The 16,330-nt window shown below is 40.7% G+C and overlaps 1 protein-coding gene across 1 annotated transcript in view; it reads left to right on the top strand.

Moving 5' to 3' along the window:
- Nucleotides 1-16,330, top strand: part of ADAMTSL3 (ADAMTS like 3) — a 277,061-nt gene that overhangs the window by 168,597 nt on the left and 92,134 nt on the right. Inside the window, exons 10-14 of the mRNA XM_069465643.1 lie at nt 3,902-4,040; nt 5,748-5,798; nt 6,501-6,705; nt 11,528-11,675; nt 13,281-13,365. Of these exons, the coding sequence (XP_069321744.1) occupies nt 3,902-4,040; nt 5,748-5,798; nt 6,501-6,705; nt 11,528-11,675; nt 13,281-13,365 (628 nt within the window). The remainder of the gene's footprint in view (nt 1-3,901; nt 4,041-5,747; nt 5,799-6,500; nt 6,706-11,527; nt 11,676-13,280; nt 13,366-16,330) is intronic.

The following is a 16,330-nucleotide window of genomic DNA, read 5'->3' as shown; positions in this document are numbered from 1 at the left end:
TATAAACTAGTGCTGGGCAGGGGTGCTGGGTGAAGAACGTACTCAGGGCTGTTCAGCTAGTAAACAGTACAGCTGGGATCGGGGTTGTAAAGGATGGGCTAGTAAACAGTGCATACCCTCCAGGAGTTATGGTGCACACTCAAATTTGAGAACCACCGCCTCTCTACAGCAGTGTCTGTGGATATCTGCTGTAGCCATATTAACGCCACTATTTTTGCCATATCTGTGTTACCTCTGTGCTATTATTTACTTAAGGATTTTCTTTTAAAAGGACATTTTTCAACTTAAATAAAGATATTTACAAAAAAAAATTAATACTACTACCTTAAGTGGAAAACTATTATGTCTTGTCATAAATAGAACACAATCGCAAAAATAAATGCAATGAAAACAGCAGTGGGGTAAATAATCTTCAAATTCCTGCCAGCTCTACCATTCTCTCAGTTTATTTTCAATTCCTTCTGAATTTTGTTGAGCATTATAAGCATTTTTATTATTTTTTAAATTTTATTCATTATTTATTTATTTAGAGACAGGGTCTCACTCTGTCTCCTGGGCTAGAGTGTAGTGGCACAATCTCAGCTTGCTGCAACTTCGAATTCCTGGGCTCAAACCATCTCCTGCCTCAACCTCCCGAGTAGCTGGGACTATAGGCATGTGCCACCACACCCGGCCTGGCTCATTTTTTTTTTTTTTTTTTTTAGCTTTTGTAGAGATGAGGTCTCACTATGTTGCCCAGGCTGATCTCAAACTCCTGGGCTCAAGCAATCCTCCTACTTTGGCCTCCCGAAGTGCTGGGATTACAGGCGTGAGCCACTGTGCCCAGCCTATAAGCATTTTCGTGAGGCAAAAGCTCTTTTAGATACTTAAGTCCCTGACTCTCCAGCAGGCTCTGAGGAAAATTCTTAAAAACATTTGACGTCTCTTGAACCTGATGGAGGTAAAACCCTGTTTGGAACTGAGACTGCAAGCTGGGCCTCCAAACCCAGGCCTCAGAAACTTTTTGGCCAATCTGTTCTCCAGAATCTGCCTGCCAGAGTTTACATGGCCTAGCAGAACAAGCAGCGAAGCTGGAATTTGAGGATCTGGATTCACTTTTTGCCTTGCTGCTAATCAGCCCTGGGACATCTTCGGGCCTCACTTTCTCATCTGTAAATAGAACTCACCCCCTGATAGCACTGTGGGGGGCACAATGAGAGGACATATGCCAAGGAACACCGTGCAATTAGTGAGCATTTGGGAAGTATCTGTTATGTAGGAATATAAACCCGAATTTTGTCAGAAATGCTTCTGCATGGTATACAGATCTTGGCTGTCCCCCTCCTGGAGTTCTCAGTGATCCTGGTAAGGGGTGACATGACATATACACAACTCAGGGGTCACCATGGAAAGCTCTCAAAGTGAGTGGGACATACCTGCAGATACCTACAAGTGCGTTTTACACCCAAAAGCTGAATCCCATCACCTTTGAGTCTGATGGACTACGCAGCTCCAGGGAAGACGAGAGTCTCTTGTGGACCCCAAAATGAAAGCAAAGAGATGGTGGGGGCTCTTTTACTCTTACTCTGAAAAAAACCAAACATCTCTTTCTTTTTTAAATTTTTTTTATTTTTATTTTTAGAGTCAGGATCTTGCTATGTTGCCCAGGCTGGCCTCAAACTCCTGGGTTCAGGCAATCCTCCTCCCTCAGCCTCCCAAGTAGGTGGGACTATACACATGCACCACCATGCCCAACTCAAACATCTCTTTCTTTTTAATTTATTCCTTAGCTCTTACACAGTTATTCAGAGAGACATTCCCATTTGGATCCATAAGATGAAGACCAGCTTTCTGCTTGGGCAAGGGGTGCATTTTATAGTGGGATTCAGCTAAGTTCAGTTGATTGAATTCTTGGGAGGAGGATAGGTGTTTCTCATACTTGAGTGCCAATGAAAAGATACAGTCAGTCCTGCTGGAACCATGAATGTGCGTGGGAGCAGTTAGCAATGAGATTGTCCCCGAAGATAACCATGGGTGTAAGAACAGGAGAGAGATTTTAGGTGTTTTGGGGGTGCCTGTCATTGTCTACATACTGGCAGAATTTCAGTACGTTTGTTCATCATACAGAAAGGCAATCTGTCTTTCTTCTTTCACTTTTTGTTATCTCTAAGCTGCGATAAAATTAAAAAGGAAAAATTAATTGTCTCTCCCCAAATTATAAACACCTGAATGCTCCCTGGCTCCTTCTTTTACAAGTGTGTTTCCATTTAGAACAAATATTTTCTCTGACTCAAGGAGCTGTAATCTCATTTTGTTCTTGTTTTTGGGGAAATAAAAACACACGCATAAAACCCACAAGGAAAGCATTACCGAAATTTAATTATATTAGTAATGAAATCTACATGATTTGTGTGGATGGCATTTCAGAGGTTTTTGGATAATCAAGAAAATTAGTTCCCTGGTCTCTAAGGTACCAGGGGAACTTGGATGGACTTTCCTGGTCTTGTCTGTAGTCATCGACGTGGGACACTTGAGATCGTCTGGAGAAGCTACCAAGATTACCATCGCCATGTGATAGCGTAGAATTTCTGACGGATACTGGCACCCAAGTAACATTTTATGGACTGCATTTGGATTTTCATTCTTGTGGTTTCGACTTTACTTTTTGTAATGCATACCAGCCCGCCTTCCACGCTCAGCTTACATCCAAGCCATGTCTTGCAGAAAGCTGTCTAGTGGTTTATAAAATCAGATTCCTCTCAGCAATCAGGACATTAAATGTATTTTTAGGACTTTAGACCAGTTGATTGAGGTGGAGAGCTTGGCTTTGGGCATATTTTTTTCTGAAGAGTTCATTCTAGTTTTGGAAAATTGCTCTTTGTTAAAAAAAAGTTTAACTTCACATGACAGTTATATAGTGACAGGAAACTTTGAATCAGATTCTTCAAGAAATAGAAGCACCATTTTGTGAATTGTTTTTTAAATTCTCAGCACTCATCTATTCAGAATGTTCACTTGCATCAAAGACAAATTAGATTTAATAGAATCAGGAATAAGTTTCCATTCCTTCCCCTTGGCAGGCTTGTGAGAAAGGAAGGTAGATATTGGGGTGTGTAGTGAGCATTTGGGATGTATCTGTTATGTCAGAATCTAACGGACAGAAACGGATTTTGTTCCTCCCTGTATAGACCAGGCTTAAATCTCCATTTGGAAGGTTTATTGGAATTGGAGGTGCCCCAGGGCAGCAGATGAGTAAAATGCGGAACTGCACATGCAAACAATAGAATATTATGAAAGAAATATTCAATCCAGCAACAACCCAGCACAAGGATAGCATGTAATGTTGAGGGAGAAAAGTAGAAAAACAAAAGAAGATTTAAAACATACTATTATTTATCGAGTTAAGAACGTGCACACACGACATTACACAGGACGGTTGCATGTTTAAGGACATATAAACAATAAATGCGAATAGGTGTCGGGTGTGGGAGGGTTGGAAGGGGAATGGCAATAGGGGAAGAAGAGGAAATACAGGGAAACGAGGGAAGGGCCTTGCGCAGTGCCGTGATGACAATGAGGACGTGGGGCGTGGACTGAGGAGAATGACTGACTGGCCTAGCCTCGACCTGAGGTCCAAACAGGTCTTAAACGGAGTCTAGTATAGCTTTTTAGTCATAAATGCTAAGCGAACCACAGTCAATTCAAGTAGTCTTTGTCAATCTTGGCCTCACATTTTAGGTTCTTAGGAGAACCTGAGAATCTTTTTTTAAGTACTGATTTCCTGGCCCCCAGCCACAGTGTTTCTGACTTATGGGAGCATGAAGGGGCCTGGGCACTGGTATATATTAACAGCGAATAATAACTTTGTCAAGTAAAAATGAGACTGTGGCAATATTCAGACTTTCCTTTTGCACCACTTCAGGTTATCAGCTCAATTCTGCGGAATGTGTGGATATCCGCTTGAAGAGGGTCGTTCCCGACCATTATTGTCACTACTACCCTGAAAATGTGAAACCAAAACCAAAACTGAAGGAGTGTGGCATGGACCCTTGCCCATCAAGGTTTGTGTAATTAACCACACCTGTTTTACTTTAAACATAAGCAAATGAACTGCGACTGAGACGTATCAATCTTGTGCAGTGCAGTTCCCTTCCATTTCCTGAGTCTGACTACGCACTGGTGGCAGGTGCCTGCATTCACGTTTATAACCATGCTCAATAGGAATGAGGACACCTTTACTAATGTGGTCATTCGGGCTAGCTCCGTCTTGTCATGGGCTGTGTGTCCGTGAGCTCTTTAGAATGAACCTTTTTGAGCATCTCCTGCACATATAATTTTAAACATCTCTTCTTCCAGGTACAATGTCTAGTCCATCTGCCAGTCATAAATGTCTTTCACTCACCATTTGAGCTTTTAAACAGGGTCAACCATTATCAGGTTTTGACTTTTGAAGTGTTCCCATTAAATTTAGTATAAATAATGCATTGTGCAAGGAAGTGAAAAGTCTTAATGCCAAAGCAAAAAAGCTATGTGTGAAATATCCTATTGCATAATTTAGTACCTGCTGACTTGGATTGCCTGGGGAAGTTTCCTGGCTTCACTGCAGTATCTTAAAATAACAGCACAGTATCAAGTCCCAGAATCCCCCAATACCTGCCAGCTGGCTCGGGCAGCGTGTGCAAGTGGAAAAGAAGCGTTCTTGGTGGATTTCATTTCCTGTCGCTAAACTGCCCATTTCCTGTAATCCTGGTTGGACTAGTTATTAATAGAGGCCTTTCAGGGGACAATTCTGTGAAATAAAGTGGTTTTCTAGGGATCCTACTATTATTATAGTGTGTTAATATCATTAATATATTTTATCAGAATCATGATAATAAAAGGAATACGTTTATCTCAATTGAGAGAAATATTTTCCTTTGATTAATATACCACCAGTTCAGTTTTCTATATTTTCATATAAAACTGAGGATGCTTTTTGTCAGAGATGTTCCTGAAAGTTAAAGAGATGGTGGCTGAATTTAGGGGAATGGTTGATAACACTCAGGATTTTTAGTTTTCAATTTGAAAGAGCTCTGTCTCTTGGGATGTCAGATCTTATATCGGTCAATTAATAAATGTATTAGTTGAGTAGTAGTCCATCATATACATATACCACATTTTATTAATCCACTCATGTATTCATGGACACTTGGGTTGTTTCCACATCTTTACAATTGTGAATTGTGCTTCTGTGAACATCCTAGTGCAGATGTCTTTTTTATAGAATGTCTTTTTTTCCTTTGGGTAAATACCCAGTAGTGGGATTGCTGGATCAAATGGTAGTTCTACTTTTAGTTCTTTGAGGTATCTTCACATTAATCGTAAAAAAAATGATGAACTAATAGCCTGTGTACTATCCTGGGTGGAGCTGGAGCCCATTCTTCTAAGTGAAGTATCACAAGAATGGAAAAACAAGCACCACATGTACTCACCATTAAATTGGTACTAACTGATCAACACTCACGTGCACATACAGAAGTGTTAGTAACATTAATCACAGGGCATCGGGCAGGTGGGAGGGAGGAAGAGGGGATGGGTAAATTCACACCTAATGGATACCGTGCACAATGTCTGGGGGTTGGGCATGCTTGTAGCTCTGACTTGGGTGGTGCAAAGGCAATATACGTAACCAAAGCGTTTGTACCCCTGTAATAAATTAATTAATTCATCAAAAAATAAATGTACTAATTGATTTAGAGATGATATTCTCACGATGATTTCATTTGTAGTGATGGATTTAAAGAGATTATGCCCTATGACCACTTCCAGCCTCTTCCTCGGTGAGTTATGTGTTTCCTTTTTCTTTTTGTAATTTGCTCTAAGTAGTTTGCAAGGAACTGTGGCATATGTAGCAATAGCCTAAAATGTATAGGGGTTAGATACCAGATGATTTACAGAGCTAAGGGAAAACATACTTCCCCTCAACAATAAGAAATATCTTTCTGAGAACTGGATGAACTAGGCTGCCTCCAATGGGCAAGGCCGTGTTTCCCATCACTAGAGATGGTGAGCGTATCTGGGACAACCAGGGTATTATAGGAGAAGCTCAAGTGTTGCAATTGATCAGAAATTTTCGTCCGCTTTCACTCCTAGAAGACTAGTATGGTTGAATTTCTATGATCCTCTAGTAACATTGTCCATTAGTATGTTACAGTTCAGAGGCAGTTTAAAGATGCTTTCACACTCTATATTTTAATTGATTCAATTCTCACAATGGGCCTGTGAAGGGTAAGTAGGGCTGGTGTGTTATTCCCATTTGACAGAAACCTCAGATTCAGAGGAGTTAAGTACTTGTGACTACAGACAGTGTGTGGCAGTTAAGAGTAAAGTCTTAATGACTTCGATTCCTGTGCTCTTTTGGCTAAACCAGAACTGATACCCTTGAGGGCATACTTTTTGCAACCATCTTTGCAAACTTCAAACAAACAAACAAACAAACAAGCGACAAATAAATAATATGTTTTTATTTGTTTGTTTTTGAGCTGGGAACATAATCCTTGGACTGCATGTTCCGTGTCCTGTGGAGGAGGGATTCAGAGACGGAGCTTCGTATGTGTAGAGGAGTCCATGCATGGAGAGATACTGCAGGTGGAAGAATGGAAATGCATGTATGCGCCCAAACCCAAGATCATGCAAACTTGCAACCTGTTTGATTGTCCCAAGTGGATCGCCATGGAGTGGTCTCAGGTAAGATTTGAGAACATGCCACTTTTAATGAAATCTCAGGTTTTAAGGTTTTTCCTGTGTGCCTAACATGGTACCTTACAGTGTGGGGATACAAAAGTTGCATGTGAGCATGGTCTCCGCTCCCAAAGGGCTTAAGAAGACTGTTGGCGGTTCTACTAGTTTGCAGTCCCACCAGCAGTGTATGAGTGTTCCTATCTCTCCGCATCCACGCCAACATTTATTGTTTTGGAACTTTTTGGTAAAAGCCATTCTCATGTTACGTGTTATCTCATTGTGGTTTTGATTTTCATTTTCCTGATGATTAGAGATGTTGAGCATTTTTTCATATGTTTGTTGGCCATTCTTCTGTCTTTTGAAATGTTTCTGTTCAAGTTCTTTGCCCACTTTTTAATGGGGTTGTTTGATTTTTTTTTCTTGCTGATTTTACTGGAGAGGGCAGGAGAGGATGGGCAAATTCACACCTAACAAGTGTGGTCGCACTGTCTAGGGGATGGGCACATTGTAGCTGTGACCCTGGAGGTGCAAAGGCAATTTATGTAACCAAAGTGTTGGTACCCTTGTAATATTCTGAAATAAAATGAAAGAAGAGGGCAGTTGGAGGACAATCTAAGAGAGACTGTAAGCATCAATATAGGTAAAAATAGTTAATATTAAGGACATTAATAATAATGTTATTCTGTAATTAGTATTAAGTACATCCGGAAGGAACAGAAGTTGAAGCAGAGTCAATCAGAAAGTCTTTGTTGCCCCTGTCCTGCTTAACCCGTCCTTGAGCATAGAATTTGAGCAAGCAAGAACCTGGGGAGACCGTCACTGTGGGAGATGGCCAAGCGGGGGTGGCTGAGCAAAGGCAGGAATGACATGAAGTGACTAGAAGTTGAAAAAGCCCCTAATTCATCTAGATTGAAGATAGGACGTATGTCACTAAGAATTAGAGGGTTACCATGGAAATGCTGATGTGACATGAGAACTGTGTCCTTGATCCAGTAGTTACTAAGGAGCTTCCAATTTTTTGTTTGAAGAAAATAATATATTTTAAGTAACTGAGGCAAGATAGCCTCACACTGGGAAAAACCAGAGGCAGGAAGCCTCTGTGGAAATCATTGTGGGGTCAGGTTGTGGGAAAAAAGAAAAGAGAAGAAGGAAAACGTCCCAGAGGTATGACAAGACTTTATGTCAGATTAGCTTAGTCTCCCCTTTCTGGAGAGATGACTAAATCTGCAGAACAAATGAAGTGCAGTTGGATTAGTCAAAGGTGAAAAATGCAAGCATTGACATTTAGTATTTTAATCTTAATCTTTTCATTTTCTAGAGAGTGAGACATGATTGGCGCAAGTTTCTGTAGTTCTTTTGAGTGATCACTACATGTTCAGTTCATCATATGCGTGCATTAGTGTATTTATTCATCTGTTTATTCAATTTCAGCTACCATGCTAGGAAGTAAATAAAACTTGCTACTACCTCCCAAAAGCTTAGAATCCAGTTGCAGAGACATGCATGCAAACAGCTGTGATACTGTGTAACACTGCGCATGAGTGGTACCATGTGTCCATTACTTCCATGGGGCACAAAGTACCTGAAGGAGCCAAGAAAGGCTTCAGAAAGGAGGTAACACTTGAAATTGAACTTGAAGGGTAATTGAGTCAGCTGGGTGAAGACCCACGTTAATCTTTTCTGATATCCTCAGACTAAATGTCATCACCCTGTAAAACTTCACTGGGACTTGTTAGGGAAGAAGTTGTCAATTCTTTTTTGTTCATATACCCACTAAAAGGAATTTAGAAAATTACATACCCCTTCACATATATCAAAGTTGACATCTAAAATATCTTATCACAAATTTAAATAATTACAAAGAATATAACTTCCAAGATGTTGTGAATGCTGGCATTTTACAATAAAAGTATTACATTTTAAAAACTCTGTCCAGTGAAATTTAAATGCCATGATGATTTCTATCCTTGCCATCTTTCATTTAAAAAACACATGAACAAGTTCTTCTTTAGCAATTTGGATATTGTACATATTTTCCCTTTGCACTCACATTTTCAATCTACTCTCCTCATAGAATTTTATCCTAATATATTATGTTTTTATGCTTTAAAGTCTTTTTTGATTATGTTATTCTACTTATGAAAAATTATGTATAGTAGTTGAAATTAATTTATATTAGTTTCTTGTGACTATAAGGCTTTAAGTATTGAAAATGTTCCCCTGAGTTGAGTTATTATTAAATTTAATTTTAGCACACAATCAAAACAACATAAATATATTTCAAATTTTGGTAAATAATAACAGATAAAAATTACATTTTCATTTGAAATCATCCTTTGTAGATGGTGAGTAGAGCTGAAAAAATAGTCCATATTCATTGCCAGAATGAGACATGGGCTCAGCAGTAGTTTTATTGTCAATTTTTACTGTTGATTTCTTATTTTATTTTGTTTTGTGTATACACACTGGGAAACCTTGCTCGCATAAGTAAATGGGCTGGAATGGAAGGATTTTATTTTAGAAAGGTCATTCAGTTCTTTGAACTCCTGACTTATATGCCAAAATTCATGTGATAGTCTATCACCAAAAATTTTTTTTTAATGTTCTGTCAGCTGGCAATTCTATTAAGTCATCTTTTAATTTTGCTGAAAGCAAAGAATACTACCTCAGCTGCAAAAGGATTTGTTACGCAGTCATTAAGGACTGCGTAACAGTAGAAGTAACAAAGTAACAATCAACTTTACTTCTACAACCTGCAGAGCTTAAGTTCAGCCCTTGGAAGTCCCAGCCATATGCTTTGTGTTGGCCTTAGAGCTTTTATTCCATCTCCTCTGTCACTATCATGACTGTACCATCACTTACAGTATCAGAACAAAGGATTGTAAACCAGCTCATCTCATTCACCGTACTTGGCTTTTAATACTTTTCACTTCCTTCAGAAATCAAATACATTCTCAGTGATGAGGGTTTACTGTCATTGAGGATACGTTCAGCTCCGCAGAGGAGTTCTGGAACTGTTACAGACACTGACAGCGTCATTGGAGCAAGTGTCCAGCTTCCCAGAAGGGCTACTTTGCAGAAGAGAATACTCTTTTGTATTGACCAATTGTAGTATAGTTTATAACTTTGTATTGTTCTCTCTTTCTTTGAGCAGATTTTTTCTTCTGTCTGAGCTAATATAAAACAGCCTCTCAAGATTATAGATATATCAAATTGATAAATTTGGGGGTAGGTGAGTCAGTTTTCCAGAAACAGAATCTAATCTCAAACTTAATTCATTATGGTTTTTGTTCAGTGGTTTCAAGAGTGGCGTGATTAACTTAGAGAGATTTCCCAATATTCTGCCTTTCTGGAGATGTGTGTACACTGAGAAAGGCCCCCATATCCTCTGAACCATGTCTTTGAAACTGGTCCCCAGGACACCCGGGCCTCAGCAGGGTTGGGTGCAAAGCATTTAGCGACTCAGAAAAGAGTCTCCAGGCTGTATAAAGCAGTGGCTAGGTCACAGCTTTGGCAGCAGGAGGCTCTGAGATGCAATTCTCTGCCTGTTAGGAACTGTGTGACCTTGAGCAAGGTTCTTAGGTGGTGGGCTGTTTATTGTTTATCTGTTAAACGAGAATGAAGCTACCAACCTGCAAGTGTGTCCGGAGGATTAGTGAGATCACATATGCAGGGCAGTGCCTGTCATGTAGCAGGTAACCAAAGGTAACGAAGGACGCTCAGCCCCTCCCTGGGGTGGAGACAGGATTGGTGGGCTCTGAAGTTTATACAGATTGGAGGTGACTCTTTAAGAAAAAAGACTACAAAATACAAATATTAGGTATCTAAGAGAATGTTTATTTAGAATAAGAAAAGAAATTGCAAGAAATTACAAATTTTTAAAAGCTGACCATAACCCTAATGTGAACTCTGTACTTCAGTTAATAATGATACATTGGTTCATGAATTGTAACAACTGTACCACACTAAGGCAAGATGTTAATAATAGGGAAAAGAAGGGGGAGGGGAAAGAGGGAACATATGGGAACTCTCTGCACTACCTCCTCAATATTTCTGTAAACCTAAAATGGTCCTAAAAATGGTCTATTCATTAAAAAAAGATAGATGCACACATATATACTCACCAACATATGTGAATAAATTGAAAAGATATTCTAGGTTTGCATATGACATGGAAACATTCTATTCATAGGCAAGAGTAACTTCCGGATCTTAAATAACTCAAGAATAAAAATGCTGACAACACAAACTTCACAAAAATTCAGAAAAGTAGCATAATATATATTTTTTAAAATTTTAACTGCCTGACACATCTATGGTATGTTTTCCTACACTGTTTGGCTGAAGGCTGCTTGATGGCTTCTTCATATGAGAACGGTTTTTCAGGATCAATTTTTATAGATGCAGTAGAAAGATCCTCTGGTGTGGTTGACTGAAATTTTATTTTTTATTGATAGTTTGGAAGTTTTCTTTCAGTTTCATACATTGTTTTGGGTAATTTCATGTAAATTTTTATTCAAATTTCAGAATACCTATATCAAGTTTCTTTCATATTTGAGCAGTAAGATTTCAGGTCATTTCGATTTTTCTTGCACTGTGATCTCATCTTCAATACTTTTTGAATTGAGAATTAGAAGGAAATTGTGCCAGAAAGGGGCTCAGAAACACAAGTATCACAGAAAGTCAGCTTCCACACCCCTCCTTGCATAATTTGTCTAAAGGAGTTTTATGGGGTGTTTTATGCTCTCCTTTGCATATGATAAAATAATGCCTTTGTGGATCTGTTCATGAGAAAGAAATTCCTTGGCTTCTCTTTCCTTCTTTGAAGTGCACAGTGACTTGTGGCCGAGGGTTACGTTACCGGGTGGTTCTGTGTATCAACCATCAGGGACAGCACGTCGGGGGCTGCAACCCACAGCTGAAGTTACACATCAAGGAAGAATGTGTCATTCCCATCCCATGTTATAAACCAAAAGGTAAGTGTGTGGTGTGTTTTTAATTCTATCAAATGGTGTTTTTCAGCTCTCATTCCGATATGGCAGCATTTTCATTTCAATTTACTAGCTTTCTTATAAAAACTGTTGTATTGATAGATTGCGAGACCTGTCCACTTAGGTGGAGAAGTTGAGCATGTGAGGTTTATTGATCTGGAGGGAAAATTGCACTCCTGTTGATTCAGTATGTGTAGAACAGCCCCCATCTGTCCAGGCTTGTACTAACATTTCTTGGTGGACAGAAAATAATTTGAAGCAGTCCCTGCCTTGAAGAAAGAGAAGAAGGATAGGGAGGAGGGGAAAAAGAAGGATGGGAAGGAAAAGGAGAATGAAGAAGAGAAAGAAGAGTAGGAAGAGGTGCGGGAGAAGGAGCTTCTTCTCCCAAGGTTCTTGTTCTTCTGTGTTCCCACAGAACTTTGTATGATGCACACCTCTTCCCTGGAGGGGAGGTTTCTGGAGGGAGGAAGGATGTCATTTTTATAGAATGAATGCATGGAACAAAGACTTCCCAGGTCTATGGAGGCATTTGCAGTTTCTCCTGTAGTTCCCATTTGTTCCATGAATTAGCAGAAATGGGTAACACCCAGGGGTAGGAAGACTTGGCATCATCTCTCTAATATGTGCCCCTCTCTACGCGTAATTATTCATGTGTACTTTAGCAAGGTGTTACCAATCCCGATGACAAGCACCTTCCTTCCTGAAATGGAAAAAAAGATGATTCCCACCTCTTAGTGTGTTAGAAGGACTCTTCCTTGGTACTTTAGAGAGGATGGAAAAATACTCCTTTGTTATTTCTGGATTCATTATCCATACAAATAGCCTCATAATTAACCATTCAACAAATATTTGTCAGACTGTATCTATCTTGCAGAAAAATCACTAGTTGCCAAGACAAGTACAAACACTGATTACATAACTCCATCAGTGAAGCCTTTCCCCCTTCCTTCTGCACTTGAGAACACTTTCAAAGTCACTTTTGTAGCGTCTGTAGTTTCCCTGAAGCAGCTAAAAATTATTTCCTTTCTCACTGCATGTCTAGATTGTCTCTGTCTGAGGGGTCTTCCAAGGAGAGAAAGGGGCATAGATTGGCTCCTGCACGTGGGCCAGGAGTGATTGGCAATTATCCCCTCAACAATGACAGCAACAGTAAAAGTTTGAGGAAACAACACGGACTCTCTTATCCTCCCCAAGTTCTTAACCTCTGTGTTATTTGCTTTTCTTTTGTAATTTCTGCAGCCAGTGGGCAAAATTTGTGGCGAAAGAAATCAAGTTGCTATGGTTGAAGTAACAGCTTTAATGTGCAAACAACAGAAAGGCATTTTTATGTTAACTTTGAGAACATATTCAACTGTGTCATGGGATCCTTTTGGTTGCATTTTGATAATGTGTTAATTTTTAAAAATATGGCAGAAATTTTTATTTATTCCAGAAGCCACCTAATGTACTGTGCTAAAAGAACTCAACTTGCATTTGAAAAACATGACCTCTTTACTAATGAAATATAATTATGGACCCAATATAATTATGGACCCAATTCCTGAATGATTAATAGTAATTAAGCTTGTTGTTTATATTCCTTTTTCTTAGAAAAAAGTCCAGTGGAAGCTAAATTACCTTGGCTGAAACAAGCACAAGAGCTAGAAGAGACCAGAATAGCAACAGAAGAACCAACGTGAGTCCAGGACCTTTTATGGGAATAATCAGGGCATAGCCAGTTAACATGATATATGCAAGTTTTGTACTCATTGGAGTACAATGATACATTTAGTATCCAAATGACCTGGATTTTCAGGCTCTAGAGAGCTAGAGCTGGCTAGAATTTTTCTTTATTTCACAATTCAGCAGTCCTACTCTGGCAGTGTCTGTGAGAAGTAGAAAAAAGAACAGTGTTATTTAACGAAAAGCAGACCAAGTGGTCTGTTACACTTAGAAGACTGGGGATAATTTCTAGATTGATACATGTGATTTGACTAAGGAGCATCACAGTATTATACAAATAACCAGTCCTTCCATGGTGAGGTCATGGCCATGAAATGAAGTCATGGCCTGAGAGACCCTGGGGCTGCTGTGCTGTGGGGACATGCAAAGAACATGGTACCGTGAGTACTAGAGACTAGAACCACCCCTAGTAACGACACAACCTTTAATTTTCAATTAGTCTTTAAAGTTTAAGTCTTTAATTTTTCTGCATCTTATTCACCTTACCAAAAAAAGGAACAGATTGCGTTTGTTCTCTCCCGGGTTTGTTCCAACTCAGAAATCCAGTGACTGCCATCCGCATATGATTTGACAGGTCTGGATTGTAAGGGCGTCAGTGGAAACTAAGAATCAAGAGCAAATCAAAGCGGCACCCTGGAGGCAGAGATATAGGGACCCAAAGAGAGCAAGGAATCAAGGTGCTCGGAGATTTCTAGTCCAAGAGTCCGCAAGAAGAATAGCACCAAGGACATACTCAAGTAATTGGACAGGACAGCTGATTCCCTGTCGAGGAGCCCGTTGAGCCTGTGCTGCTGACAGCTGTCTGCAAAGAGAGCAATTCGCAGAACACTAGAAGAAAGGGGACCTCAGCTGTCATCTGGCCAATTTCCCTTTCAGAATAGGCATTTCTTCTTCAACACCTTCAGCAACGGGCAGAGTTCACTGCATTGAGAGACGGCTCACGCTTGTGTCGAAGAACTTTTCTCCTGTAGAGACAAAGTGTACCTCCGAATTTCTGCTCTCTGAAAGAGAAAAAACACATCTGCTCCCTGTCCCGTGTGACGAGTTTTCACAACTTTGAAGAAAGCTGTCATGGATCCCGAGAGCTTTGTCCTTCCAGAGTTCGTCATCCTTAGCCTTTTCAGCATTTTCATGCACTGCTGTCTTGAGATCCCTTAAACCCTGAAAGGATCTAAGGAGGCGTGAGCACCAACCACATTGCTCTTCCAGAGCACACTCATTTGTCAGTCTCCCAGTCACTGTGGTCCAGCCCAGCAGCAAGCCCCAGGGAGTGTGGGTGACTTTTCCTTGAGAAGGCGCTATGCCTCTGGTGACATGGGCCAACAGAGCTAGCATGTCACAGCTTTTTCCATGTGGACTGCAATCAGGCCTGGGTATGGCCGCAGAAGAAACTGTATATGCCATGAGGGTGAACGGCCCCAGAGAGACTGAGTACAAAGAGGAGGGTGTTGGGCTCGTGACAGAAGCTCAGAGAGCTAGAGGAAGAAGGAGACTCAGAAGAGGCAGGTGGTGAAGGAATGAAGCAGAGGAGAGTGGAAGGAGTGAGACCCAGGAGACTCGTCATTGCAGAGACCAAGGAGCTAAAAAAGGGTCTAAGGAGGCGAGTGGCAGATAGAGTTCACGTCGCACAGAAAGACGGAAAATCATGAGGGCCGAGGAAAGGCTGGTTTGGTTGGCAAGAAAGTCTTTTTCGGTTAATTTTAGAGTAGTGTCAGTCAAAGGGTGGAAGAAGAAACATTGTGGAGATTTAATCAGAAGGAAAAGGGGCCGTGGGATTTGACTACTGAAGACCGAGTAAATGCTGGAGTCAAGCTGATAGAAAAGAGTGTGTGCATACATGTTTGTTGTCTTTCCTTTTGAAATCAGGGCAATCTTAAACATATTGAAAAGATAACCAGGATTTTAGACAAATTAACATCTCTAGACCTCCCAACTAGAGAAGGAAGGGATTAGGCTAAATGTTACTAGAACCTTCAGCCCAGCTCTGATCTCCAAGGGTCCTATAAAGGGAGGAATCTGTAGAAAGATGTTTGAGACAGCTGAGAGGGAGTGTGTGGTTGTCATGCAAGGAAAGTCGTGGAGTTTTCAGTCTAGAATGTTGAGTCCTACAGGACCTGTCTGTCGTTCTCAGACCACAGCTGTACAACAGCTGCCAATCCTGCTGCATGTCGTGTCTTGGTTTTCAGGACTGCTGATTGTCCCGTTCCCCAGACTAAGAGCCTGGAGTCATTGTTGCCTCCTTCTCATTCTTCCTTTACGTGTAATTAACCACTGAGTTGTGCCGACTGTATTTACTAAAATCTTTCTTGGTTCCAGCTCCTTCTTTCCATTCCAACTACCATCCTTGTCCAGGTACTGAAATCACTGACCAGGACACCGACAACAGCTTTCTAATCCTCACCTGCCCCCTTCAAATCCACACAGCCACCAGAGTAATGTAGCTAAGGCACAAATCTGATTCTTCAACGTTCAGAATGTCCAGATGTTTCCCCAGCACCCAAAGGTTTATGCTTGTTCACAAGGCCAGTGGGACATCGCAGGACATCACCCTTCCTGCCCAGCCTTATCTCTGGCCACTTCCTCTCTTTGCCTTGAATGGACTCCTCCGGCCATACTGACCTGGTGGCTGTCCCTTGCCTACAACAAGCTGCCACTCACCTGCACCCCTGCCCTCACACTCCGCTCTAGGGTGGGAATGGCCCCCACCTGGCTAAATCTTTTTTTTGAACTTTTTTTTTTAAATCAGAAATTTCAAACCTATTTCAAAAAGGAGAAAACAGTAAGGATCCCCTATGTGTCCATCCCCAGCATCAATAATTCCCAATTCTTGCTTCATCTAAACCACCGACACCATCCCTGCCCCGATCAGTCTTGAAGCAAGCACAGCGCTTCGTTTCACTCGCGAATACTTCAGTGTG

Source organism: Eulemur rufifrons, chromosome 3 (assembly GCF_041146395.1).
Source record: "Eulemur rufifrons isolate Redbay chromosome 3, OSU_ERuf_1, whole genome shotgun sequence".
NCBI lineage: Eukaryota > Metazoa > Chordata > Mammalia > Primates > Lemuridae > Eulemur > Eulemur rufifrons.
Note: the sequence above shows the minus strand (reverse complement) of the source record. Positions and strands in the feature narration are given on the sequence as shown.